This window comes from Ornithodoros turicata, chromosome 4, assembly GCF_037126465.1.
Source record: "Ornithodoros turicata isolate Travis chromosome 4, ASM3712646v1, whole genome shotgun sequence".
Lineage (NCBI taxonomy): Eukaryota > Metazoa > Arthropoda > Arachnida > Ixodida > Argasidae > Ornithodoros > Ornithodoros turicata.
Window position 1 is genome coordinate 83083657 of NC_088204.1, and position 27922 is coordinate 83111578.

The 27922-nt window shown below is 46.3% G+C and overlaps 2 protein-coding genes across 2 annotated transcripts in view; both read right to left on the reverse strand.

The window, feature by feature from the left end:
• LOC135392185 (ras-related protein Rap-2c-like) overlaps positions 1-13067 on the reverse strand; it is a 37250-nt gene extending 24183 nt beyond the window's left edge. The window contains exon 1 of the mRNA XM_064622885.1: positions 12424-13067. Within this exon, the coding sequence (XP_064478955.1) occupies positions 12424-12522 (99 nt within the window). The 5' untranslated portion in view covers positions 12523-13067. The remainder of the gene's footprint in view (positions 1-12423) is intronic.
• Positions 13068-27042: 13975 nt separating this feature from the next.
• LOC135392597 (ras-related protein Rap1-like) lies at positions 27043-27894 on the reverse strand. Its single transcript, XM_064623304.1, has 2 exons — positions 27881-27894; positions 27043-27763 (listed from the first exon to the last, which is right to left on the reverse strand). The coding sequence occupies exons 1-2, from the start codon at positions 27892-27894 to the stop codon at positions 27043-27045; spliced, it is 735 nt and encodes a 244-aa protein (XP_064479374.1).
• Positions 27895-27922: the final 28 nt, after the last annotated feature.

The window sequence follows — 27922 nt, forward strand, 5'->3', positions numbered from 1 at the left end:
GCCAGCTCGCTATCTTTGGCATTATGGGCGCTAATGAAAGCCGACTCCGGTGCATATTTGATGACGTAAGGGATACAGCGCGTTACGTTCAGTTTTTATGGAGGAAAACGAGGGCCCGAGAGAATGCCTGTTGCGTTAACTGCATTTTTGAGTGGAAATCCTTCTCCAAAGTATAATTAATCTCCAAGCGTGGTCGTGGTTAACAATTTACGGCTCCTCACTGATCAGTTTTCTCCCGAGAGCAGAACGGGCATATAAAGGTCACCGTATCGCAGTATTGTTCAGTGCAGTAAATACTTGGATCTTAAACCAAGAAATGATGATAAATTGCGTTTGAATTTGTCTAGTTACCGATAAACTATTGTCGATTAAGCCTATTAATTTAGTATCGCTTCTCAGCCCTGGGTTCTATCACGAGGGAGACGAATGTGTGCAACTTGAAGGACGTTGTAAGGATATCTTAGAGGAGGAGGGATGAAACGGTCAAAAAATAAAACGAGACGGTTCATTGAAATACACGATAGCATTTTTCTCTGCATTTTCAGCTAAATTATACGACATTTGTCAGTAGTACTGTTAGGGGTCGTATGTAGGGGGGCCCACTGACAAACACGTTTTATTGACCTCTGGGCCGACTTTTCCCCCGCGGCCGTTCCGTTAGCACGCATCCTCAGCGCTCACAGCCACGGACCTACGTTCGTTGGTTGCCACATGCGGTCGACGAAGCGCACCAACGTGGGTTCAGTGCATGCCAGCACAGACGAAGGCTTTACGATTGAACATCATTTTCTAAAAGCGTTTTATTTGCGTGCTGTGGTGCCTCGATATGGAAGATCCAGAAACGGTGACGCTCAGCGATGCTTTCTTTGCTGGGTTTCTTGTGGCCCAGTATTCCTCGCCGGCGCTACTCTTGCAGCAGAAATTCAAGGAGACAAGAACACACGCTGCACTGCCTTTTTTTATTATCTAGCTCCGTCTTGTCACTTCTATTCCGCTGCAAAGCATTCATTGCACTGCAACTCCTATGGCAGCACCGAGATACACAAAACGCTACTCCGTTGGCCGCCATTGCTGTTTACCTAGCAATCACAAACTGCGCATGCGTCAGGTTTGCCGCTCTGATTGGTCTTCTTGCTGCGTCGAACGCACTGCTGTGCGGAAAAGTTGAGCCGTTGCGAACTCTTGTACGTCCGTGCGTAGGAGCTCTCCGTTAGCTCGTTGTCATGCTAACTGACGGATACAGGCCAACGGAACGGATGCCTGTGTGTCAAAACGCATCAGTGGGGACCAACCTTTATCCGCGCGCTTACCGGTGGTCGGAGGGCAGCGCGTGCGCTTGCCCTCGCAGATTTTTCAGCCTGTGCCGACTTCTTTCGCGATTTTTCCACCTGGGCCGACTTCACTCACAATTTTTTTTCTGCTACATAAGTGTGGTTATATATTATTCTAGTCAAGTCAACGACTCGACTGACGGATGCTGGACGCCACACGGCCAAATATCAACCATATGGTACCATGAACCCTGAATGGACCCCTATCTCCATGCCCTTACTTATCTCTCACTTAGCACTACCGCGAGCTGGCTAAAAGTTTTGATGAGCGCTCACTGCACAACCGTCGGGTCTCGAAAGAAGCAAACGCGTGTTTGCAACCGTTATTTGCTCTTCAATAACGCGACTGCTCAGTGTTTTCTTTCCGTCTAGTGTTTTGTGAGTGACTCGCTCAGTTGTTTATTCAATATGATGCGCCGCAGGGCGCATACACGTTTGCGAAGTTACCCTCAATTTAAGAAAAAATATTATTTGAGTTTAACAAAAAGCACCTCTGAGATTTTTTTGCTACGTCCTGCTAGGAAGACACGGTGCATCGAATGACACCTTCGTCAAGCTTCTATCCCGACGTCCCTATACCAAATTTTTCGGTCGAAAATGTGCATTTTCTCGAATTTTTACAACTTCCCGATTTCTTACTACGGCTTACAGTGCACCGGCGGGGTTGGATTTTTTTGTGTTGAAAGTACAGCATGGGGGCTATACAACAAAAACATTTGAAGAATAAATTCCAGAATTTTATATTGCGAAAAAAAATTGTAAACTTGCACGAACTTTGCAAAACTCGTGCACCCCACAAGCGTCGAGCCCGTCAAGTGCGCTGATGAAAACTGCTTACATAGAATAAAATGAACTCCCCCTATCAAATAAGACGCTTTTTAACATGCTCCGTGCCTTACTTGAGCCATAATGCGTGCTTAAAATGACATGGGTTTTCGCCAAGCGATGCATCTTTGAGGGCCTCTGCACCCTATAAATTTCCATTTCGTTAGAAAATCCAAAGTTCTGTTGCTTTCGAAGTCATAAGGAACCACTAAAAAAACTCACATAAAATTCTAGGGGGGGGGGGGGGGTCGAGCGGCACCTGTGGATCACTTGGCGTGGAATGGCCCAGGTACATTAATAAGTACACTGTACACCAAAAGAAATAATCAATTACAATCACGTTAGGGTAACATCACATTGTGGCAACACTTGTATTACAGTGTGTTTATCTTCATAACATCGCATTATATAGATACGACGTCAGTCCAGAGATGGAACAGTAATAAGCAGCCATTACATTGTTCCGACAACCACAAGCTGTAACACACGAAAAATTAAACGGACAAAGGAACTTACCCCCAGTGGAATACTTTGTTCTTCCTCGTCTAGATTTAATTTAAGTAGTCTGGAAAGAGTTGCGCTTTATTGAGAAGGAGCTCGCTTTTTAATCCGGTTAAACAATTAGTTTGGTCGCGCTCTTTTTCCCTTCGTCTCTTTTGCACTGCACGTTACAGCACATATTGTATTATCCAGCACTCTTTACATTAGATTGGAGCCTTTCTCTCGCTTGTCGCGTTTAGGGACAGACAACCAATTTGGCGTGGTAACTAGATGTGTGAAGGTCACAAAATGTAAACGGGGGTAATAAAAATATCCCGTCTTTGCAGCCTTAAAGGGGTTGTGACGCTTTCATACCTTACATTACGCACATTACAGTATTAACAAAAAGAAGTATTTCTTTACGCGTCGTACTTGGCGAGATATAAACAATTTAACTAGTCAAGGTCTGACACAGTAGCTCAGGTCATTCCCATTGGTAGCCGAAAGCACTTGACCTCGCTCGCGCTTCCTCACTGGTGGAGGCGTCAGAGTAGCGTGAGTTTTTGTATTTGCGGTGCCGGTTTTCTTCACGTCTATTATCTCCTTTGCTGTAAAATTCGGAAAGCAGATTCACATCGACGCCATTTATCCGGTATAACTGGAGGCAAGGTGACGCTCTCGACCCACTTATAAGATAGTTGTTCTGATATGCAACCGATCAGCAGTGCGTGGTGATTATTGCGTGATTCTCAAAGGTTGTCACGATTGGGCAATGTTTGTCTCTCCGTAGACACACATCCTTTTAGTCAAATGGCAAGTCTTCCCCAATGTCCGATTTCTAACTTCTTTCCTCTCGCACATTTTGAACATCGTACAACATAAAACGACCCAAGTTGTAGCGCGGACTGGCCCATGAGAGAATACCATTTTATGTTGCGCAAAATAACAACGTTGCTAAAGATATCTGAGTACACGCGCCTAACCGCATGCACCAAAAGCAGCGATATGCAACTACGAAACCATTTACCTCACGGCATGTTGCAGTCGAGCCTCCGACGTGCGTCCGACGTTGATGTCATTTTTTCGAAATTTTTCTACTCGGACACGGCCGCCTGGAATTTCAATACATTTGTCTCTGTGTGTGAGTGCAATGCTATGGATCGTCTCAGCATTTTCTCGCGTGCATCTTGTAAATTGAATGCGTCCACAGTTTGTTTATGCTTCTGTTAGATAAAAAAAAAGGTCTATAATTCCTATACAGGTCTGATACACGTAAAGAGACATTTCGAATCTCACTGGCCCTTCATGCAATTCATCCTAGCAGCATTATTCTTGGTCTGTGCTTCCTAGACTCGTTACGTTGCTATGGATGAAGGTAGCTGGAATCATTGGTTGATTACACACGCGAGGGTCTATTTAATTCACGCTGTAGCGTCTCAAGAGTTATGACGACGTAAAGTAATGAATCAATCACAATCATGACCGACATGGTAATTGAGAGTAGGTTTACCCGGCGTTCTACTCGTGCCGAGTCCTTTCTGCCGATTATTTAGTCTTATACGGAGTGTATTTTGTCTATTCTTTGCAGATTCCTTATATGAAAAAGAACCTGGGCTCATTTCACTCATTTCGTTTCAGGATGTTGACCCATTTATTTAACGGATTATTTAACGAATTTTAGGTCATCCAGTTAGGTCATTCGCTTCACTGCAGTACATGCCTGCATCGCAGGCAAAGCACGCTTTACAGGCGAGTAACCATTTTGTGTCACTGGTAGCGTAATGGAGTGCTGGGCGAGTGGGAGGGGACATAGCGTTACAATGAGAAGAACTACGCATACACAAAGCAAGCACTAACTTGCAAATGTTTATTACCAAAACCCACACGAGTTCCTTCCCTTTTTTTCTCCCACACTCACCCAAACAGACAAAATCTGTGCCAAGGCAGAAGAAGGAATGCGAGGGAAGAAAGGCTCGTAACTTACACAAAAGGTCACGTCCTTAGCAGAAAACTGAACTCATTGTCTGACCACCAAATAGAAGGCACACTGATTTCTTTCGTTCTATCCTGCTTGGACCCAATATAGGGGACTCTTTTAGATAAGGGCTACACGCACACGTACAGGCGTTCATAGACTTCAGAGAGAAGACACCGGTCGTTTCACCAATATAGACTCAGCTCAAAGGTATACGGCAAACAACACTAGTATCCTTTGTCCTCCGTCATCTGTCTACCAACCCTACCACACAGCTTGGACAATTTTGAAGCTGCAGAGAATACCACACCTACGCAAAATTTTCCGGCAATTCTCTTAATGTTACGCGACATGTAGGTAAGGAAAAAGTGCAAGTTTATCGGGACGGTTCCGAAGCATCTCCGACCTCTTTAATTTCGGCAAGAGGAATTGAGCGATAGCTGACATACTGAGCACCCTTCCATAAGAAGTGGCGACACCTGGAGGCTCAAACTATGGTTACAGTACTTGTTTGGAGCCGACCAGGAAAAAGAAGAAGAAATGGCCAGTTTTAGAATATTGAAGCCATCGGGAAGAACCTTCTTAGTGGAACCTGGTAGGTATATGTCCAAGAACTGCATCTCTTGGTAATTCATGAATGAACATGAGAGCGCTAGAGCACCATGTGAAGGTCAGAGCCTGCAAGTTGGCTGTTTCTAGTGTAATAAGAACCAAAAAAGCATCCACCTATCTGGAAACGTTTGCAATGCCACCAATTGCTCCTCAAGTTTGATACCGTACTGGGTCAGGTAAATCTCGCACAAAATGGGATCAACGCTGGACAAATGCCACATCTCTGGACAACCAATTTGTCCAGAAATCTGACAACAGTGCTGGAAAGAGTTCCAGGAAAGCAGAGATTCCAGAAGTGAGAGGTCCCGGACAGATCGACGAATCATGTAACTCCTCGACGTTTATGCAGACTGAAAGAACCGGAAGTATACTGTCATTTCCGGTCTGCTGACGTTCCGTTTCCGGTCGGGAGACGTTGTTGATTTCGCCGGACGTTAGTCATGCCGTTGAGGCGTGCTCTATACGACGATCAAACAGAAATGTGTGCCAACATTTCGGCGCTTGAATCGTAAACATGACTTCATCGTCCGACAAGCGTTCAATAACTTGGCACTGGCGCCGCCGCCTTAAGATAGGATCTCACCTGTAAGTGTCACACCATTTAATTTAGGGTACGATGATGTGATACACTCCGATATACTGAAGTGATGGAACCTTAACATGAATTCTTTAAGCCAAAAATACGTTTTGCAGACACGATTTTATGTAAACTTGGGTTGTCCTCTTATGCACCGTTTTCCCGTGGACGCCGCCATATTGAAAGCACAGCGCCGTCTAGCTGGGGCAGCACGTTGAAAACTGGCATGGTGCACACGGGCCGTTTTTTTATACTAAAACTAACTATTATCTTGTTTTTTTTCTTCTTCCCTGGAGTTAACTGCGGTTTGGAATAGGAAGAGTAATTTTAGTTGTGGCTGTTCACCGTTCATTAAACCCTAAAAGCGGACGACCAAAGCTGACGTCGCTACTACGTTCGAGCGAAGCAAGAAAATTGATACCATTTTTCGCGGCTTTGAGCGCAATCTCGCAGTAAGGTCACGGGAGAATGAATAACAAAGAGAATGTTCCAATTCAAAAGTTCACATTTAAAAAAAATCATGAACAAAAACCATATCGTAGTCTAGGGACATTTTTGAAATGTCTGTATTTCCTGTTGTTTGAGTGTAGTGAGCGTGGTCTGACGTTTCCGGAAGAATCCACCGCCTAATCGAATTTAACGCGTGGGCCAGTTTTTCTCGCATTGTAATGACGTAATCTTCGATTATTATCGTATCTTTCCCCTTGACGACTCACAAAAGAGCACATCAGCGTCGTCTGCAACTTTCCTGCTCCGACGTAACTTTTTTTTTTTCAGTACTGGCATTTGAATTCAAGTTGCGCAGTAGCTGCAGACACGGAATCCGACGCATGTCAAAAGAACCCCAGGTTGACAAATGCCTACCCGGCGGTACGTGCAGTGTAGCACATTGTTTTTTATTTACTTTTTTCTTCCCGTCCGGACAGCAATGAGGTGTTCCTGTTGCACCGACGACGTACCATTGCGCCACAGAAATAGACTGATACGTACACCTTACGTGTAAATCTATTCCAATTACCCACGGAATCCGTGCAGAAAACGCACGTTAATTTTGTTGTAATGGACTGTCTACATATAGATACCATCAAACTCAGTACGTTAGTAGCTGTCGGTTTACCCGTAGTTATGCGTATTAATTAATCATAAAGCCACATTATTTGTCCCGAATTCGTAAAGTAATATTAGATAGTTTTAGTACATCGTACGCAAAGGCGATATAGCGTACGTAACAGATAGGGTTGATGCTCTCTTTCTGTTATGGGCGTGCGCAGAACCATCAACGCTATCTCTTACGTATTCAAGAACAATAGCGTACGATGTACTAAAAAGGTTTGGCGCGTTCCAGGAGGTGGGAAACATTCGCTTATCATCTTTTTAGGTGTCTACATGCTGCGCTAAAAGTGCCCGGCCTGTAAGCAATTTGACCCGTTGTAACGCAGAGATAACCACTTTCGTTGTGTAGAGTGCACCACTTCCATGCAATTGCTGTTATTGGGCGCTCACTAATAAATAAATAAATAGATCAAATAAAAGAAGATTCCGAGCTCCCGCTCAAAATATTAGCAAAGAACAGCCAAAGAGGTAATGAACCCTTTTGGCCACAACTCTCCCTAATGACGTTGGGAAAAGTGACTCGCCCTACAGGAACGTTTAAAGGCTTGGTAAATTTCAAAGAAAAAGAAAACGAAAGACGAAGAAGAGAAAGACGGCAAAGTTCCTTTTACGTTACGGACCAGTTATTAGTATGCGCTCTGTCCCTTCTGGCTATGCAAATTGGTTGGGTACTTACTCTGGAGAGGAATTCCCCAAAATAATGGGGCTAAAAAGGAAGGTATTGGAAGAAGACCATATCGTGGGCAGCAAATGGAAAACGTAAAAAGCGTGAGATATTTGTTGAATTTGTTTCTGTAGTAGCGAGACCTCGTTTGATCCCTCAATGGAACGCATTCCTCTGGAAAGAATATCTGTTCATAGGTGGAACGTTCAGAATAATTTTTCCGACATTCAATGAATGTCTGAGCAGAGTTCTAGACACCTTTAGATTTGTGCAAGGAGAGGAGATTCCGGTCTCAAGTTTCTCGGATAGATCGCCCCAAAACTACAATACCTTCTCATTTGCTTTCTCAAGTAACGTGACCCTTACAAGGCTTCAAAGGATCCTTACGCTGTATTTTTTTCTCTCCCTTCAATACTCTTCTTTCGTCCTTAAGTTACACTTTCTCTCAACGAGAGAGAAGGTCCATTCCTGGCACAGGTTCCTCATTCGACAAGAACGCATAAAAAACAAAACATTTCGGACTTAATGTTAGGTATATTACGATATAACGTGACACAAGTAAAAAAATAATAATGAAATGTCCGCGAACAAAAATGAAATAGGCGTTTCTCCATAGATCTGTCAATGCCAAGATCCACTGATGTCATACGTCTGGAATTCGAGATGAACAATTAACTTTTATTCTCGAGACGTTTATTACTTAATAGTTATCTCTTCCAGAAGGCGGATCATTTGACAGATTACATGGAATGGCCTTCCCCGATAACATGATTCTGCATCCGGCATTTTAGTGTTTGTACACCAGTTGTGTGAAGATTCTGTTTTGTATCCGCTTTTTATGGGCAATAGATAAAATATACTCGACCAATGACAGCAAGTAACGAAAACAGAATGCGCGAGATCTGAACACCCGAATTCACAGATGTTTCTTGACATGATCTTGACTTCTGCAAGTCCGCGTCAAGATCTGTCTTCGCTCAAGACGGTCTGCGTGTTTCACGAACCTTCCCACTGACTTACTTGGTCAAGTTGCAGCCTGCTAACTTTAACTGCGTCTGGGACCGAGATTTTCGTACAATTTTGCACTTCAAATTTGCTTCGCAGCATGAAAACACGACTTTTAGCGTCAAGACTTATAATATGCGTTACAGCTGCTGTCTTGCACCAACACTTGTGCAGAGGCCCTGTAAACACACTGATGACGCATCCGCTCATGTAAAGCCAAGACAAGACAAGATACTGAGTGTCATGTGGGTACCCGAAACCGCATAATGGAGCGTTATCCAAGTTGGGTTCAAGGCAGCCCAGTCCTGACTTGAAATTTTTGCCACACGTGTCAAGTCGAGTTCGCTGCGTAGTACGGTTGGAGGGGTTTCAAGTGCATTGACACGCTTCCAAAGCAGCTGCAAGTCAAGTACATCCATGAATTCGGTTCCACTCCTACCCACCGTGAGGCTTCCTCTATCTGTACGCCGCCCACAGCCACAGCTGCTCCGCGGTGCTAAAATCCCATCTGTGGCACGAAAGACTCATTGATTTGTGAGGACATACATTGAACCTTTTTCTATTCTTTAGGACTGAAGACGACACAATGAATACTCCAATCGGTTGTCGCCCGAAGAACAGGAGGGTACACAACACATAATCATGCACTGCCCAGAATATAGCCAAGTCAGATTTCAACTCCAACAGACTCTAGCGGCCGGAAGAGAGAGAGAGAGAAATACATGATGACGATGATATGGGGATGACCGGAAGATGGCCCACAAAGCAACAACAATCCAAAGCATTGATTGCGCTCAGCGCTTTCTTAAAAGATAGCGGTATAAAATACCGCTTCTAAATGCCATCCCTCCCAACTATCATAGCTGGAGCTGCAGGTGCCCTTAGGGCAACCACCTATAGCTCCAATACACCTTAACCAAGTTAACTTATCTATCTATAACGGGAGAAAAACGGCTTTCCTTAACCGTTATAGTTGAAAAGTGCGGGAAAGGTAGATTCCAAGTCCACATCGGGGTGCCTCAGTTGGCATAGAATTTGAATCAAGTGGTTTTTGGCTGATTTTTAGTTTGTGCACAGTAGGGTCATGTTTTTCGTGACTGAATTTGTGTTTCACGCAAGAATAACAAGTACGTATACAATGCGGCAGAAAAACGTCTGCACGAATGTGTCGTTTCTGCATCTACTATTGTGACTGGGCGAACATATTAACGTACATTTGTGCGTTTTCCTTTTTCCTTTGTTTGTTTGTGCCGGAACAGCAGCAGTTGCGGGAGGCTCAAGGGAGCTTCTTGCACGCTCCTTTATAAGCGTCATGCATTTACCTTTAGCATGTATGCCTAACGTTCCAAGTCAGCATGTATATGCCTGCGACGGAGAGTGATTGCGGAGCCAAACAGTGCATGGCAGTCGCAGACACGAATGGCTTCTCCCTGAATTGCGTAGTGAAGGCTTTCGCATGCATCGGACGTCTTTTTGCCTGCGCTTCGGCGGCACTTATTGCAGGGTCTTGTTGCTGAGTCCGCCTTGTATCTGCCAGGGCGTCACGCACTGCGGGGTCTTCGTGTCTATTTTGCTCTGCCTCAGCTTCGGTGGCGCGCACTCTCTTGTTTGCAGCCTCGGCTGTACGGCGAGTTGGGTCTTCGCTTCCGTTCGCGTTGTCGTGCCCGCCAGAAAACTTGTGCGTCAACAGGACATCCATGGCGCTTGAAGCACAAAGGGTTTTCTTTTCTTTTTTTGGTATACCAGCCATGGGCAAAAACTAATAAGAGAGGACTAGACAAGACTAAGAGAAGGGAAAGATTTCTTAGATTTCCACACGAGGCCGCGATATCGGGAATTAACGGGAGGCATTGAAAGCTACGATGGAGATGCATCTCTTATACGAGCAGCTATTTTTTCCGTCTCACAATCATCGTTTCTGTTACCAACGAGTAATTCGAGTAAAACAAAAAGACAGCTTCTGCTAAGACATATCTTCCCAATGACGTACTGAGAAAATGTCAGGCATCGTAGTTACACGATGGAAAAGACTCACTGTATTCTAATAAGCTATGCTAAGCGGTCATTATTTTTGTCAAGAGCAGTGGAAGCTGAAACATAATGAGCGAGGATTAGACCGACCCGTCGGAAATTTAAATGACGTTGCGAAATACTTGGTTAGATATTGCTATTGAGTACAATGCGAACGAGATGGATTTAATCCGAGAGGATCATTATTTGAGGATTCGCCGAAAGTTAGTTCTCCTGTAGAGGAATCTTTCTTGGAAGCCTCACGTGTGTATTCTCAAGTTTATTATATGGAAATATTCTAGACGTCAAGTTCCTAATTCCGGCAATCCTCGTTTCTGGCAATATTTTAGTTACTGCGTTACAGAGCACAAGGAATTCACGCAACAAATGTCGAAATTATTACACAATATGGGGACAGCGCCAGTCAGGTGTGAGTTACTTTGCAAAAACAGAAAAAGAAGAGGAAGAAACAAGTTCCATAATTTCTTTTTCTAAACTTACCAAGCGTGTTACATAATTTACAGTTAACGAGAATAGAGGGGAATAACCGTCCTGCTGGCTGAGAACGTTTGTCGGCCAAAAAGTGAAACGTTCATGATGAAGAGAGACCCTTCGAGTTGTCACTTGATCTGGCGGCGGGTGTCAGGATTTGTGCCACTGTGTCCCAGTCCTGTGTCAACTGAACAAAGTAAGAAGCTGTACCTAAGACCCGTGGTTGACGAACCGTTTGGGGGGGACACGCTTTCTTGAAATACACGTACATCTTATTAAGTAAAAACGTGTCGTCCTGTTGCTTTCGTCCGTGTTTCGTAGTTCTTGTTCCTTTTAATAATGACGGTTTACCAGTAAGCCCACCTTCTTGTCTTAATCTACCCAATAAATTGGCCCGCCGGGGTTCGGCTAATGCGTGACGTCACCAGCGACGACCAGGAGTGGCCTAATAACGCTCGATAATTAGTTCCCATCTTCGTCAACAGATACTGACACGGTGTGAATAAAATGTCGTCATATTAATCGATGATTCTCGAAAGCAACTGAGACTGACAAACAGCAGACTCTCAAATGAAAACCATTCGTGCAAATTCGACTCTCTTTTCTTCTCAGCTCCATCAGGCAGACAAAAGTTGTACATAGTCGTTTGTCATTAGAAAAACAGACTCGAGTAATTTGTCAACGAAAATTGTACGTTATTGACGTGCATCTGAGCACCATTTTATGCCTCAATTATTGGTATCGCCGGTAGGAACAGTCGGCGACTGCATTAAAATAGAGGTCTGCTATACGATGATCAGTGTAAAGGCTACTTTTTCCGTCCTCGGTGGCTGAGTGGGTAGCGTGTCCGTCTACTGATCCCAAGATCGCCGCCGTCTTCCGTGAGAGACGTTAAATGTGGTGTCCCGTGTGTTTCGTTAAATAACCCTCAGGTAGGCAAAATTAATCCACAGACCCGACCTCTGTGGCGTCGCTCTTCTCTCGCGACGTAATGCCCCGAATTATTGGTATTATTACTTTTCCGTGCATAAACTGTGACTCCTTCATTTATTGTTGTTGTTGTGATGCGCAAATGCCTCTGGAAGGAATGCGTGCCACTTATACTCTATGAAAACACTAAAGGAAAGGAACACTACAAGTCCACGTGCTGATTCGAGGGTTCGATCCCTGCCGTGGTCTTGGTGTCTGGGTACAAGTTATTTAGGTAGGCCGTCCTCTCGGCCGGTGTACGTTAAATAAGCCTCAGGCGGGCAACTGTGGCAAAGCCTCTGTACCTTTCTGTCCTCGTAGGACAACATGACAGAGGGCGTGTCCCCCGCACAAGGTGAGGTGCACTTACCGCTTTTCCGTTTTCCGTCGCATCACGACCGGGGCTGCCAGCGTGTGACGTCCGTGTGCCGAAAATTCCTCTCTTGTGCTCACCACATTCACGACGCATGCTTTGAGTGGTGATAAAATTTGATGTGTCTGGACCCGAAACTTTATCGCAGACGGCAGAGATTGCACAAGAAACGATCACGCCGAGAGAATGGTTTCTGGACGATACGTTCTTGAAGCATATAGATCCACTTGTTGACGATATAAGTGTAGACCGACTAACGATCACGAAGCTTGGTTCCTTTCACAAAAACGCTCCTTACTTGGAGTACTGCCGTTCAGAGAAGCAATATTTACTCGTTTTCCACGTCCCACAATTCCAAGTTCATTTGCTTCGAAACAGACGTCAAGCTCGTCCGAGGTGTCTCAAGCAAAGGTCTTCCGCACCAAGTTCAGACGCACCACTACTTGGTCTCTCGTTAATTATGTTAGTCGGCCAGTTTCATTCCTCAGGCCTACACGAATAAGACACTGAGCAGAAATTGTTGTCGATCGTTGGAGAAGAGACCCTCGCAGACGGCGTCCGCCTTCACTCGCCTATTTTCTGCATTTCTTATCAGGCGGTGAGAGCAGTGGAAAGACTATCTGTCGCGCTTCTGCGTTGCCGCCAAGACTGAATAGATGAGCCGCGCCTGTGACGATCCAAGCGCCGCCGCTCGTATGCGGGGAACGATCGAAGTAGCGAGCGAACACCCAAGTAAAGCGTGGGCTCTCCTCAATGAAAAGGTCGCCGTATTTCCAAGAAACTGTGTTCATTGTTTTTGCTACCGTATTTGACGGTGCGAGAATTAGTAGGGCGACGAACGTGTAATATTGCCCATAAACTCTATATCACAGTTGCTCTCCAAAGCGTCGGCAATGAGAATTTTCTTATTACGCGTCATCCAATTATCATCCGAGAGAGATCCCGACTCTTTGGATAACGCGTCTCTGAGAGACGCGACTGTATATAACGCACACGTTCTATGGCGCGTACATGTGCATGTGCTTTTTGTTGTTGTACAGGTTTGGGTTTAATTAGAGGACCAACTTTGGAGACTGATAATGTGTTTCGTCCCAAGTTGTTCAGACACTGTCACGATAAAAAAATAGGGATGAAATCACCGTAAATTGCACTCCCACGGTCGGACTACTCAAACCAAAGAACTGTCTCGATTTCTTCGTGCTCCGACCATGACAAAGAAACTGATAAACATTGAAGGTTACGCAACTCAGTAGTCGCGCTATGAAGGCCAAGAGACGTTTTACTTGGCGCGGGACCCTTTCAGTTGCGTTTGAGACAGTCTGAGGAAACTGACGGAAACGCATCATAGGCGTTTAAAGTTGCGCTTACGTAAGATATGAATGCGGCAAAAATGACACATACTGTTGAAAGTTTCACTCAAAGTGCAACAGCACCTTTAACGGAAAAAATATAATGACCTGCACCGTGCGCTGTACAACATAGAGGGATACCCTACAAAAGTATACCCCGTCTCGGCATGCCATGGTACAGATAAAATGGTTAAAAAGCAAGCGAGCTGGTGGCTAAGATCCATGACGAAAACCCGAGACTGGGGAAAAGACGAAAAACAGACGACACAACACAAAGTCTCAGTGCTCATTGAGACTTTGTGTTGTGTCGTCTGTTTTTCGTCTTTTTCCCAGTCTCGGGTTTTCGTCATGGATGCCATGGTATACATAAAGCTACAACATTTGGCTAAGCGTGAATGTGACAGCGGAAAACTTTGGGTATTTCGATGGTCAAGTGAGGTCAAGAAAAACATGCAGAGAAGAAGGAAGACTACAGTTTCTAAACCATGACTGAAAATGAAAGGTGGTACGTGTGGCATGCTAAGCAATTACTTGGTGCAGACGGAATATTGTGAAGGACATCGAATCCTGGTAAATTTCAGAATGATCGAACATCGAACGTCCAAACGCGGGTGGACTTCATAGTGGTGAAAGGGCTTGCCGGCATCACAGAGGTGGGCAACGTCACGACTTCTAAGGACTTCTTCACTACTTCACGACATATGTCTAAGTAAAACCCAGCACCGGGATTCGAACCCCCAGTCGAACCCTCGACCTCCCAGTCGAACCCTCCCAGTCTCGACGTGAACCACAGAGCCACGGGAGCTGGTCGTCACCATGCACTGTAGCCAGAAATGGACGAATCCCGTATTCAGAATGACCAAGACCAGTTGAGGCGCTACAGCCCAACCATACTTAAGCGACTGTCATCGTAGACCTTCGCACCACCGCCATCTTGATTGTTCTAAACACGGAATTGGTACGTTTTGCATCATAACTACGATGCTCAATCGCTTTGAAATCTACCAGGATCGAATCGCATGCCAGCACAGGTATATAGACTTTTATAGGCTCGTAAATACTGAATAGCATTTCATGTGCCGAACTAAGGTCTGAAAGCCGGGCAAACGTGAAAAAACGTGAATGTTTTGAACCAAGAACTTATTATAACTCAATCGTCTATTGTATCCCAGGTGAAAATGGTCTGCAATCCCAAGTGGTTTATGTTCCACTTGAAACCACTGTGAAACATTTTGTACGTAAGTGGTTTAAAGTGGAAATGGTTTCATAAACCACACTTTTCCACCAGGGTACGTTAGTGTCGCTTATCCGGTCTGATCGGCATGAGCTGGTGGTGTTCCTATGACGAACGCTTGTTTGACGCATTCATCTCAATATTGACACGATTGCGATGTTGATATTACACTAAGAAGGAAAGACGAAAAACCCGCTATATAGATGAGTGCTAGTATCGATTTTTCCTAACAAGGTAATCCCTTAAAAAGTTTATCGCCACCAAACAGCACCGTTAAAGAGAGCCTTTCTCCGTGTGTTTACAATATCGGCCGGGTCGTTTATGACTCTTCTATAGCACACTCGACATGCAAGAGATAAATCGTCAGCTGTCAACTGAAATGCCATCTTGAAGTAACGAGGCTTGCCTTCATTCGTATTAAAGTAACAATTTATAGGCTTACGTCTTTGCTTCACACGGTTTCTAACCTGTTCTGAGAGTTCAGTTGGTGGTGGTGGTGAGAGTTGAGTTCCCTCGTCGTCATCCTTGATAGGAGTCAGTGGGAGGGCTTCGTGAGTGTCGTAGACAACGATAGACCCGTCACACAAACATACGAGCCACTGCTCAACTCGATAGTGACCAACGCCATCACCCTCGTTATTCTGCGCTAGCACAGCGAGGCTATATGAATAGGAGCCCACTTGAGGATCCCGTCTGGCTGGGATGCCTGCCGGAAAAACCAAACCCTCCGGCCATGATCCGCACTACTTGTGTTCGCCTATGAGATTATCTGCATGGTCCCAACACCGACGTTTTTGTTAAGCTCGTCCATCGCTGCCAAACAACATCATTTTTGCTGCAGGGTATTTTCCTAAGTAGCGCACGTGTAGAGGTAGGTATTTTCCCAGCGCCCCTAACAGCCCCATTTCCAAAATACTGGCTAGAAAGGCCACAAAAGGTGCAGATATGGGCATCCCCCCCCACACACACACATACAGACACACGGGTCACCAATAGCCATGCTTAGTTGACTGTATGGCAGAAGGGCAAATTTCTCTGGCAAAAGGGCGATCGCTGTGATGCCTTTCCTGATCTTAATAAAAATCACAAAAGGTGAACACGATATTCACAAAAGGTGTTTGTCGTATTCTACCATAACTTTGTGAATGCCACAAGCCATCGAAAATGCAAGCTTTCAGTTCACTTAGTAAACAGTATAGTTACAAACGAATATACAACGGTTACGAATACAAGTTACAACGGTTAATAATTTGGGCAGGCTAATTTATATTTCTTTTAGAATGGGTTCAAATACTTGTGCGGCCCCTGGAAAAAAAGTCATCAAGTTGGGGGGAGGAGTTGTTCCCCACGGGGGTGTCGGCCCTTGTTGGCCGCACTCAAGTGGGGTTCCCTGGTCTATAGAAGCAGGACTGCAACCAATAAATCGCGCCCTGCAAAGCAAACACATTGCCAGGAACTCTGGGGCACGAAACAACTCCTCTGTCAGTTCGCCCTAGGGATACCGATTTTACAAACGAATGCAAACGGCATAAAACAACACGCAATTGTCCCATTTTCAACTGTTGTCATTCAATTGCGATTCATTCTCAAACTTCTTCAGACCAGCTCTGCCATTAATTTACTTAATGGGGTAGAGAAACCCAGTAGATGTATGACTCCGTTTCATACGCTGTACTCCATGGACCCGACACGCACTCATTGGCATAGACTGACGTGCATAGACTAAAGGTGGCGCTTTGCGCGGCCACGTAGCGGTGGGAAAGCGAACTTTTTGTGTGAGTCGTCCGATATCGAAACCAGTTAAAAGTGTATGTGGCGGGCGTCATGAACATCGAAATTGTGTGTATCGGTTGTGTAACTTTGTGGATTTCAATCGCTTTAACTCCGAACGACTACTTTAGGTCCTCAGCCGTCATAAGATTAAAAGGCATAAGACTATACGCAGAAGCAGGCATGTGAGCGTTATTCCAATTCTTTTAGCTTTTCTTCGTGAGCACCGCACTTGCGTATGTGTTCTTTTATACTTTTTTACGGCAACCTTGCAAATGTTGCACCTACAGCGGATGCAGAATTCGCATTAGCTGAGTTGGAAAAAGCGACTAGGTCCAAGCTAGTTGGAAGTTCTTCTCTGAATGGAGAACACACATCACAACACGAACGATATACGGTCTGATTATGGCAACCAATTAGGCTCATTGGCATAAACGAAGACAGATAGAATCCACGGAGTAGCATACGTTTGACATTCATCTTCTACACTTCGTGTGGATTTGTTAAAATTGGGAGACATAGTTTTTTTTTTAAATTAACATTTATGTTAATGAACAATAAAAGCTGCACGCCATTCAATGAGGAACATAAAAGCGATTACATTCGCTGCACCGGTTGTACTGAGCGCAATGCGTCTGTTCCTCCTATTCCTCTCTCTCTCTTTTTTCTGCAGTACAGACAAAGCGATGTCTTGCAGATAGGTCGGGATAATGGTACCCGCATTCTTTTATAACAGGACGGATTACAGAGGAGTAAGCAAAGAGGCACATTACCTTCTGTATTCGTACCAATAAAATAAAGCACACATGCTTTACAACGCTTTACACCGTAAGCTCACTAGCCTGGCTCCGCGACCTCACACTCTCTGTACGGGGGGGTCGTTGGGTGCAGTTCCCAATTCAACCTGGATGCTAGTGTTTTCCTATTGTTGGTCACATAGGTTTTACAGTTGTTCTGTCATACTTTCTATGTCGATGAACCATATCTCTAGCAGAAGCGGAGTTGTAAAGCCAATGAAACAACGAATGAGAAGACGACAGCTTTTATTGTCCATAAATATCACCACGGAAAAGATGCAGGGGACAACTGTAAAGCTCGTGTCTCATTTTTCTTTTTACATTCAAGCACGCGTGTCTGACCACCAGTAGAAAAGTACTAGCATCTAGCGAACGATATCGTTAGCGATCTAGTGCAGCGTAAGTGTCGCTTTTATGTTACTCATTGAATGTCGTGCAGATTTTATTATCTACTAACAGATGAAAAAGGTCTATGCCTCATTTTTCAACAAATGGGGAGAGCGAATGGTAACACTCGGTCGGCTGTTTCGTCAGTTCCCCCATCCGCACCCCTGTATTTTTGGGCGCGCAGGAGCCATTTTTCCGCCTACACAACCTCTTTTTTTCATAGCCCGCATTATCATACGTTTTTGTGCACCCAACGACGCAACAGTTTGTGTGGTACGGCATTACCTTTAGCAGCTTCAATCAATCAATCAATTCAGGCGCGGCGTCACCGAAGCAAGGTGACGATTGAAAGCGTACGAATAGCCCTCGAAAACGGAGCGGACTCACACAACAAGTTCCTATGGCTGCCGCCAGGATTTTCCGTGTCGCGGCGGACGCTTTGCACGAAGCGTAAGGAAATGTGAGGGAAAGTGCGTCAGGACGAGAGCCGTCGTTCATTTGAACGTCGTTGAGTTTTTGAAAGTGCGATTTTTTCACGACATCGTCGACACGTGGGGCCGAAGAGCGCTGAGATACGTCAGCAGACAAACGGCAAGTGACGTTTTATCCGTGCACGCTCGCTTGGAGGTGGCGTTGCCTGAAGTACAGACAGTTTTCCGGCGGCCAGCATCTTTTTTGAAACCGTCTCCGTCGTCATGGAGACGGAAAAGCGTGTACTTCTTTCTGCATGATAAAACGTAACTCTAAAAACGGGCGATGAGGTGGGTCTTAAAGGCAGAATCCCATAACACGCTACATATTTTGTGACTGTAGCCACTGTCGCTGACGCAGGTCTATTTGCGAGGTGGCACCAGCTAGCGACAAAACTGTATTTGCGAAAGAAAAATGTCTAATCGACTGTGCGGCGTACCAGTCTCAGGGAAACTCACGCCACTGTGATTTATTGTTATCACATGTGCCAATCACAGTCATAAACTGAAGTTGTTGTTTGTTATCGCAGGTGTGTCTGTGTAGTTCTATCCGTTACCGCACAAGTGCTTTAGTTCCGTGTTAGCGCCACGAAGCAACTGTGGCTATATGACGTGTACAGTTGGAGAGAGGACAGCATGAAGACGTGGTGTGCGTCCTGGGCCGACTTCAGGGGGAACTATGCCGACATACATCTGGAAAGTCTTGGGAAAACCTGAGACAGCACAGCCAGTGACAGGATTCGAACCCGTGTCACCTCGATCATTCTAACCACTATGCGACGGGAGCTGGTACCACACAATATGCAAGAGATCTTAATCGCACGTGGCAACAAAAGATTCCAGTTGTTCCTTCCCACCTACAATCCCTCATTGGTCGCACCCGTTACATGCCGTCAAATATAACAGATTTTAACAAGCGACGTCCTTTGGCGACACGCTACAAATATCTACTGAAGATTTTGTAGCCGCGACACAGGGGCGGCTACATTCGGAGACCGGCGGCTGAATTCAGGGGACCCTAGATCCCAACCGGCGCCCCCCTTCCACCACCAATTCACGCCCGGATCCCAAAAATTCGAGGCAGTCTGAATGAATGGGTAAAACATCGTGGAACCCGTGAACACCTCCAGGTCATGTCTACCGCATGAGTTCTACCGCATCAATCGACAAAGCCTTGACTATGCTGGCAATTTGATCGATTCTGACATTTTATTCGCAGGCGGCACCTGAGATAATGGAATTTTTGTGTCCCCGTCAGAAGGTCTACAGTAACCCCTGTAACCCCTTCCGCAGCCCCTGCCGCGACATCGCTTGTTTGTCGCTTGAATCGAGGCGCCGCCGCAGGGGTTTTCTTTTCTTTTCTTTTTTGCTTGTAGCGTGTTGCGAGATCGCAGAAACGTGGCGTTTTCATGCGCATGTTTAGTACAGTATACTAATAGTAATGTATAGTACAAACGTTATTTCTTGAAAAGTTTGGACATAGTTTGGCAACCCCTTTAAGCATAGCACTGCAGCGCTTAGGTATAAGCAATAACTACTATAGCTTTGTCAATTCAGCACGGGCTGCGCTTAGGAGCTAAAATGGTGGCCACTGTAGCAGACGACGCAATAGGGGGGGAAGGTTCCAACACCCTGCTACGGAATAGTGTCCCGATGGGAGGGGAAGGAAGAGAGAGAGAGGGGTGTGCTGTCCCTCTTGCTCTGGGATTTGGGTAGCTAAAAAAACTACCCACTACAGACAACATGCGAGTATCGCTCAGTAGCCATCTTTGGGATGCTCCCACGGTAACCGGCAGGATGATTGGCGAGGCTAACCCGTCACCCTAATAGAAGCCATGCGTTGAACCAGACAACCAGACGTAACAAAACCGCCATCTGTGGGCTGTGCATTAAACATCGATCGGCTAGCTTAGAACTAGCCGATCTAGAGCTAGAGCTTAGAGCTTAGGGTGGCGCATCGCAGATGGCAGCACGAAAACTATTCCACCCTATATTCCACCGATGCAGGGATTTCGCGCTCAATAAGGATTGTCTGCTATGCAGAGTACCTGTTTATGTAGAAGGGTAGTTGAAGGTTGAAGGCGGCTTTTGCTCGAGAAACATCAGTGAGAACGGAAGACGTGCACTGCTTATCGGGTCAGCGGTACATGCAGCAGCGGCAGGGACTATAGCTGCGTTGCATAATCAAGTCCCTCGCAAAAGGAGAACAGCTGAGATTTTGCAAAGATTACGCACTATACGGAACAAACGATGCCAAGGGGAAGAGTTTGCAGACAGCACGGACGTTACCTGAGTCCATGTGCGGACATCAGTCGGACACGTTCGTCCGACTGATGTCATGCGTTGAGCAAGCCATCCTCGAGAACCGGTGAGTAACAGTTCGGGATACTGCATAATATTAGTGTCGGCAGTGTAAAGAGAACTTAGGGGATGTCCTTCGCAACGACCGGGCGCGCGCAACCAGGATGGTTTATATTCGAACGGCGGAGAAGGTGCTCTGGCACGAACACGCTGTTTGCCGTTGGAGTATAAGCAGGCCTCTATTGTTGCTGAAAGTCTATGCAAGATGGGTTCTATGACACTTCACTTGTGACCAGAAGGGAGCGCGCATGGCAGTATCTGAGCAGATTCAAAAGCAACCGAGGGGAGTCAGTCATCACATGTGCATCATTTCACCCCAGAGACAAAAAGAAGCAACATGGAATGGCGACATCCTCGCCGCCTAAGAAAAGCAAGATGCAGCCATCTGCTGGGAAGTCCATGGGAACTGTCCTCTGGGACATGTCACCTATGTGTACTTCTTGAGGCAAGATGTCACCATTAAAGCCGAGTACTACTCCACCTACTACTCCAGTAAAAGGTAATGACATCCAAATGCAGTGGATACCTAGTCGCTGTGACATTGCAGGCAACGAGGCTATGGACGGTGCTGCACGCCGGGCTCTTCAATTCAGACGCGTCCAAATGATGCCCATTTATTTCGCCAAAGGTGACGGTGGGTGAATGCTGAACGAATTCAAGCAACAAATGCGCAGCACCTTCTGGCTAACAGGATCTGCTCGGGATTCGCTTCTGTACAAGGACGACGCTTTCGAGTACCACCCTATTCCTACACGCGAAAAACGACGACTGTCCTACATATAGGCTACGGCTCCTCTTCAAACTTGGAAAGCGAGACTCTCCGGACTGTAGTGAGCGTGGCGTCGTGAGGACGTAGAACACATCCTTATCGGATGTCGGAAATACGTTGATGCTCGAAGGGTGTTAGAGACAAGCCTCTCTCGTGTTGACGCCCGAGCCTTTGACATCGCGAAACTGTTAGATCCTCCATCGTCCGACAAGGCGCTGAGGGCGCTTAAAGATTTTTTACATACAACCGGGATTGTGGACATTCTATGACACGCTGAATGTGTGCTGTGTGTGCCCCCAGCGATTCCGACAGTTTACAGTCACCTGGTCGAAACGTTTGAACTACATGTTCAACTCCATTATCATCTGTGTTCTTCTCTGGTCATCATCCCTTAGCTTTCTCATCATCACATCATATGTTTGTACTTCCTGTGTGTAAGCGTGCTGGGGTAGCCAGTTGGACCTGGTCGAAACTTCCATCATTTTTTTTTCTCTTTATCACATCACATCATTAACTGATGAGCAATACGCGGCCCAGTTCTCCCAGGCCATAGACAAAACAGTACCTGCGAAAGGAGGGAGTTGTAAAGCATCGTACTCTATCGCCTTTGCGTACGTAAGAGATAGCGTGCGCAATGCGCGAATCTCTCTTTTTATGTTTTGCGTGTGCGCAGAACCCCCAACGCTATACCACAAAAGGCGATCGCGTACGGTGCACTAAAACTCACTAATGAGACGATGTTTCCCAAACCGTCGCTGCTACCAAAATTTTGGCTCGAGACTGGACGCAACAATGTTGATATTGAGGACCTGGCGAGTCTCCGTGCAGCAATTAATGGCGCCGACTAGCGAAGTATATACGTGCAAGAACTTAGAAATACATGGACAACACAGGAGGCGGCCAAATCCCTGCTGCGCAACGTTAACCACATGAGTGGCTGAACCGACGGCAAGCTCCGTTGGTGCGCTGCACAGGCTGCCAACCTAAGAGGGCACAGTATTATCCGCATTTTACAGCAAACCGTCGGCGATCATTGGCTTGCAAAGGGAAGGGTGCTGAGGTCAGTCAAACCGAGAGCTACTTTCTACAGCAAAACGATTGGCTATAGAGAAAACGAACACAAATATGTATGGCATAAGAATATATGGGAAAGGTATCTGTGTTGCTTTTTGGCCGCCTCCTGTATTACATTATTGTAATGCAGATCAAATTGAAATGTAAATTAGATTGAAAGCTCCGCTTCGAAAAGCAGCCAAACCCACTTGAAGGCGCTTTTCCCCTGACGAACGCTCTGTCGTTACGGTGGACTGAGAGTGCGCACTCACGGACTTCTCACGGAGCTGGGCCTGCTGAACGTCAACGGCGCTGCACCACGTCAAGTATCTACTCTGTGCGGAGGCTAGGAGCTCAAACCGGTGCTCAGGTCCGGTGCGGAAACTAAGAAACAAAAAAGGGCCGCAACCGAAATTAGCAGAAAATGAATCCGTACAAAAGAAGACCTACCCACGGCCACGCTCAGGTGATACATGACAAGTCTCAGGCGCGACCCCAGACATTCAGTGCCCGCTATTACACGCAAGAAAGCACGCTTGGAAAGAACGGATGAGGGCAAAAAGGGAGCACACAGGAAACTCGCGGTGGTACTGCTATACCAACCCTCCGCGCTCATCCCATCAGCGTAAACGATATTAAAATACGACTTACGCGATCACACAACCGGTTATTAAAATAACACGCAGAAATTAGGGAAAGAAAGCGCGTTGCAATTCCATAGCGCTGCCGCTATCCAAACAACCCGTCACGCCAATCCATAAATCAAATGCAATAACCACAAATACCTTTTTCAGTTTTTTTTAACAAACTGGTTCACCCTCGCAACCAGACAAACGAGCAGGCCCCACGTTGGGCGCCAATTGTGGAAAAATGACTACCATCCCACACTCGGGGCGAAGTCCGTCTGCCCAGCGTACGAGAGAGACACCCAACAAAGCCCAGCTTACCCGAAGGTGTTCACGGGTTTATTACACCCGAACGCCGAACCAACAGCGCAGCCTCAGCCCCGGCAGGATAATGGCTGGATTGGCTCGCTGTTGTTGACCATACAGAAGTCACGACAGTAGCCAAAAGGAAGGAAAGACGGATGGATTATAGAGGATGAAGGGGATGGAGATACGTAGAGCCCGCATGAGTTCGTCGGGGGTAGCAGAGTGTTAGAGAGGTCGTTGAGCAAGACCCGCGTTCCTGCACAAAGTTCTGCAGAAAGAGAACAGGTTTCTTGCTTTAGCGGAACGTTCGGCAGAAGAGCCACCGGGGTAAAGGATGTCCGCTGGTGTGCCGGAACCGGAGTGAGGGAGATGGGCTTCGCGCGCAGAATGGTATGCCCGGCAGTCTCGCAGAATGTGCTTTATCGTTTCAGGTTGTTGACAATGGCCACAGCAGGCGTCACCCCTGAATCTTGAATAGTTGAGAGCTGATGAACGCAAATCCAGCGCGGAGCCTATGGAGCATGATCTGTATGCCTCGAGGAAGGTTATTCATGGGGGGGCGATGATGGTGCATCATGTCCCGTATACCAACAAGCTGCTGTCACTGTCGTCCGGAGTTGGTAAACTACTGCTGAGGACGTCAGCTGATCCTCTCTTTTGTTGCCGCCGATACCGACGTGGGACGGGATTCATTGGAAGACTTCTGATGCTTCGTGCATCGTGCTTCCGTCAGGCTACCTTTTCTTTCTTTTTCTTAATTCCCCCCTCCCCTGGTTCTGTGGGTTCAGTACTCGTAGAGGATATCGGGTCGCGATGTTCTCACTTGCCAGGCCACGTTCAATGATGGGATGTAGAACGCACGAGTAGCAAATGCGAGTGGTAGACATGGCTAACCTTTTCAGTGACTTTCATTTTTCATCATGTCTTGTCAAGTTCTCAGCCGCCACTCTATAACGACCAGGATGCTACACTCCCTTTTTTTATGAATGCCTGGAATGCAGAGCCTAACACTGCCAGGCGCTACCTGGTAGAGTTACCTGGCATAACGCGATTCTATAACGTTGTTATACAATCTTGTTGGTTACTGCCCAGCACGTTATGGCTTCAAATATGCACCCTGGCGTCAGAACATAACCATACACTCTCGAATACTTTGTGCCTTACGAAACGTATAAACGCTTCATAAGAAAATTTTATCTTGTATATAAGAAGTATCTTCCATCACGAAACTATATAACGGGCCCTCAACTGATCAAATATCAATGAAAAAGCGCCATCCTGTCGCTCTAAAATCATTTAACAGAAATACTGTCTGAATAGAAGCTCAAGAAATGTATCCTAAGCTGATGTAGAGAAAACTCAATTCCATCGTGCTAAGTGAGTCTCAAATTAATGAGGTGGCGCATGTGCTTATAAAGGCTGGCAGAAAAATATTACGTGAACACAACTTCACTTGCTCAGGGACCTATCAGTCATAACAGCGGGCCAAGGCTGAGGCTAGTGGGTCCCGATTTATCCCTCAACTTGCCCAATCGGCTGCCTCCCAACTTTTTGCCTCAGTGTCGCCTTGCCGTACTAGCAAACATCCAGCACGTCATTGTGAACTTCCTCCTCAGAGTTCGACGAGAAAGGTTGTGAAACCGACTGAAGCACGTTCACTTTGGTGACAATCCTTGGGGCCTGGACCGTCCTGCCATGCAGATTTTCCTGGATTTTCTTCAAGACGTCGGCCTCCTTTGTGTCCTTTGGCAACATCCCACTACATCGTCATTACTTATTTGTTGTTGTTGTTGTTATGTCATTTAATCCTGATGTGCGGCCTTGCTCTGCCACCCCCCTCATTGTCATTTTACATTTTCGTCATTGGGGTAGTGGGCCACGACCCAGTCGGCGATATTCTCCATTCATTGTCATCAGTGTATTTTTGTTGTTGTTGTTGAGGAAGGAAGCCTTCATCGTTCTGATTGACACGGCACATTGAACACAGGTTAGTTCCTATACCTAGAAGAAATTACGGGCTTCATTCCAGTTGCATTCAAGTTTAGACTGCCAGGAGAGCAACTACACACACTGCCTAGAAAGAAGCTATGGGCAATGCTGACATAAGAGAGGTACGAGAAGAAAGCTTATCACCTAGTGAAGTGCTGATTAAATCTTGTTTATCTGTCTCATTTCTGCCGCTGATGTTGTGGGGAGGACGATGCTTTTTCTCCGCCCTTCTCACATCTAGTAATATGTATGTACTTGTAAACGAGGGAAATGAAATAAAATTATAGCGAATTCTGGTGGTAATTTCATGGCAACACGGCATACCTCTAGGAATTGCTGAAATCCACCACATAGCACGCTCCGCGCGAACGATTGCCACGAATGGCAGGGTTATCGCTTCTGATTCGAAGAGAGAGGTTTTTTGTCAGTTTGGATGTACGATAATTGCCACAAAAAGCCGTACGCCTCCATCTCTCCTGGAATCAGAAGCGATAACGCTATCATTCGTAGCAATGGTTGGCGCAGAGCGTGACATGCGGTGAAGCTCTGGTTTTAGAGTGTAGGGGGCTCCCGTGTTGGATCACGTGACCGTTGCCACCCGAACACATGAGTGCCAGGAATCTATCGGTTTTAGTCGCCTAGATCACGCTAGGGGCACCGCGGTCGCTCGTCTTCGGGTTTCGTCGTCTGCTAACCCACGTGAACTTGTACGTTCGGGTGCGGGCCAATGAGGCGGGCCGTCCCAGTGCGGATGTGACGACACCGGATATAGTCGGGAAACCCGCTGCCCGGTCCTACCGAGCCCGAGCGAAAAAAGTGCTAGCTGGCAAATTTCTGGCGCTCGGAAAGCGACACACGAACATGAGAGATGTGCTAAGACTGTCCAGAACAGACGAGATCTGGCAAAAAAAAAAAAAAGAAGAAGAAAAAGTTGCGATGAAATGATGACGCGAATTCGCCAATAAACGTACACTCTTCGAAATGAACTTGACTAGCCAACCATCATCCCGAATGACAACGTTCTCGCCCCTGATTCGTTGAAAACGGAGCCTGTTCTGTGCACGGCACGAAATAGGCTCCGACCTCCCGTTTTCATCAAATCTTGGGCGAGAACGTTGTCATTCGGGATGACGGTTGGCTTGTCAAGTTCATTTCGAAGAGTGTACGTTTATTGGCGAATTCGTGTGGCTATAGTCGTGACGCTTGAGTGCGGCCAACAACGGCAAGCTATACCTTGACGACCTCAAACGACCTCATTTTTAAGAGTGTATGACCGCAAAAATACATACAGACATTAAAAAAGACACGGAGGCACTGTCACCCTCAGATACTTTGAGCACATGAATGTACAAATATTTATATAATGTAAAGCTAAACAAAACACGCTGTCATCGCTCCTAACTAAGAGATGATTTTATCACAGTGAGTTGCAACGATTTTATCATCATCAGTATATCAAAACCGTCTTGGAGATATAAACGCAGTAACAACTTTCATGGACGCGTTCAAGACAAAATGCAGCTATTACGTTTGGAATCTTGAGTGTATGTCTGCATAGCCTTATTGGACATGGCAATTGTAGGCAGCGACCTCCTGCGTCGTCTCTGCGGGTTGCTGACCGCCTGGACCTGAAATCGATTCATGAGTTCTTTGAAGACGTCCATTACGTTTGCACCAACGACGGCAGCACACTCAACGTACGAACACTCCCAGTCCACGCACACGACCGTTTCCGTTATTTCACGTTGCAGGTGACGCGACGATGACAGGTCCAACTTATTCCCGACGACGATGACGGGCGCGTTGGGCCTAGCACAAGCGATAGCCTCACGTAGGTCACGAACCTCGTCGAAAGTAGTGACGTCGTTCAAGGCGTAAACCAAGATGAAGGCATCAGCGGTAGAGATTGCGAGCCGTCGCATAGCTGGAAATTGGAACGTACCGCTCGTATCCAGTACTTCCAATGTGAGGTTACCGTCGTATTGGGAACGGTACAGTTCTTCGACGGTAGATTCATACTGGGACGGCGTCCGTTCAAACAGGAACTGGTGGATCAAGGTTGACTTTCCGACGCGAGCACCGCCCATGACGGCAATACGAAGAACATTGGGTGCATTGTTTTCGTTTGTGGAGTTTGCGTTCTGGTTGTTCTTAATCTGTGCATGTGATGGGCGGCGGTTCACGAGGCGAGGTGAGCACCAAGTAGGCATGGTGAAGATTGGGGACCTGCAAATAAGACGAGTCTTTCATTAGGATTATACAGTCTACTTGCAAACAATCAGCACGGTCTACGTCCTTATGAAAAAAAAAGAAAGCCCGAAAACTACAGTGTTAGAAACTCACCGGAAAATCGGCATTGTTGCAGCCCAAAGTTTAACACCGACA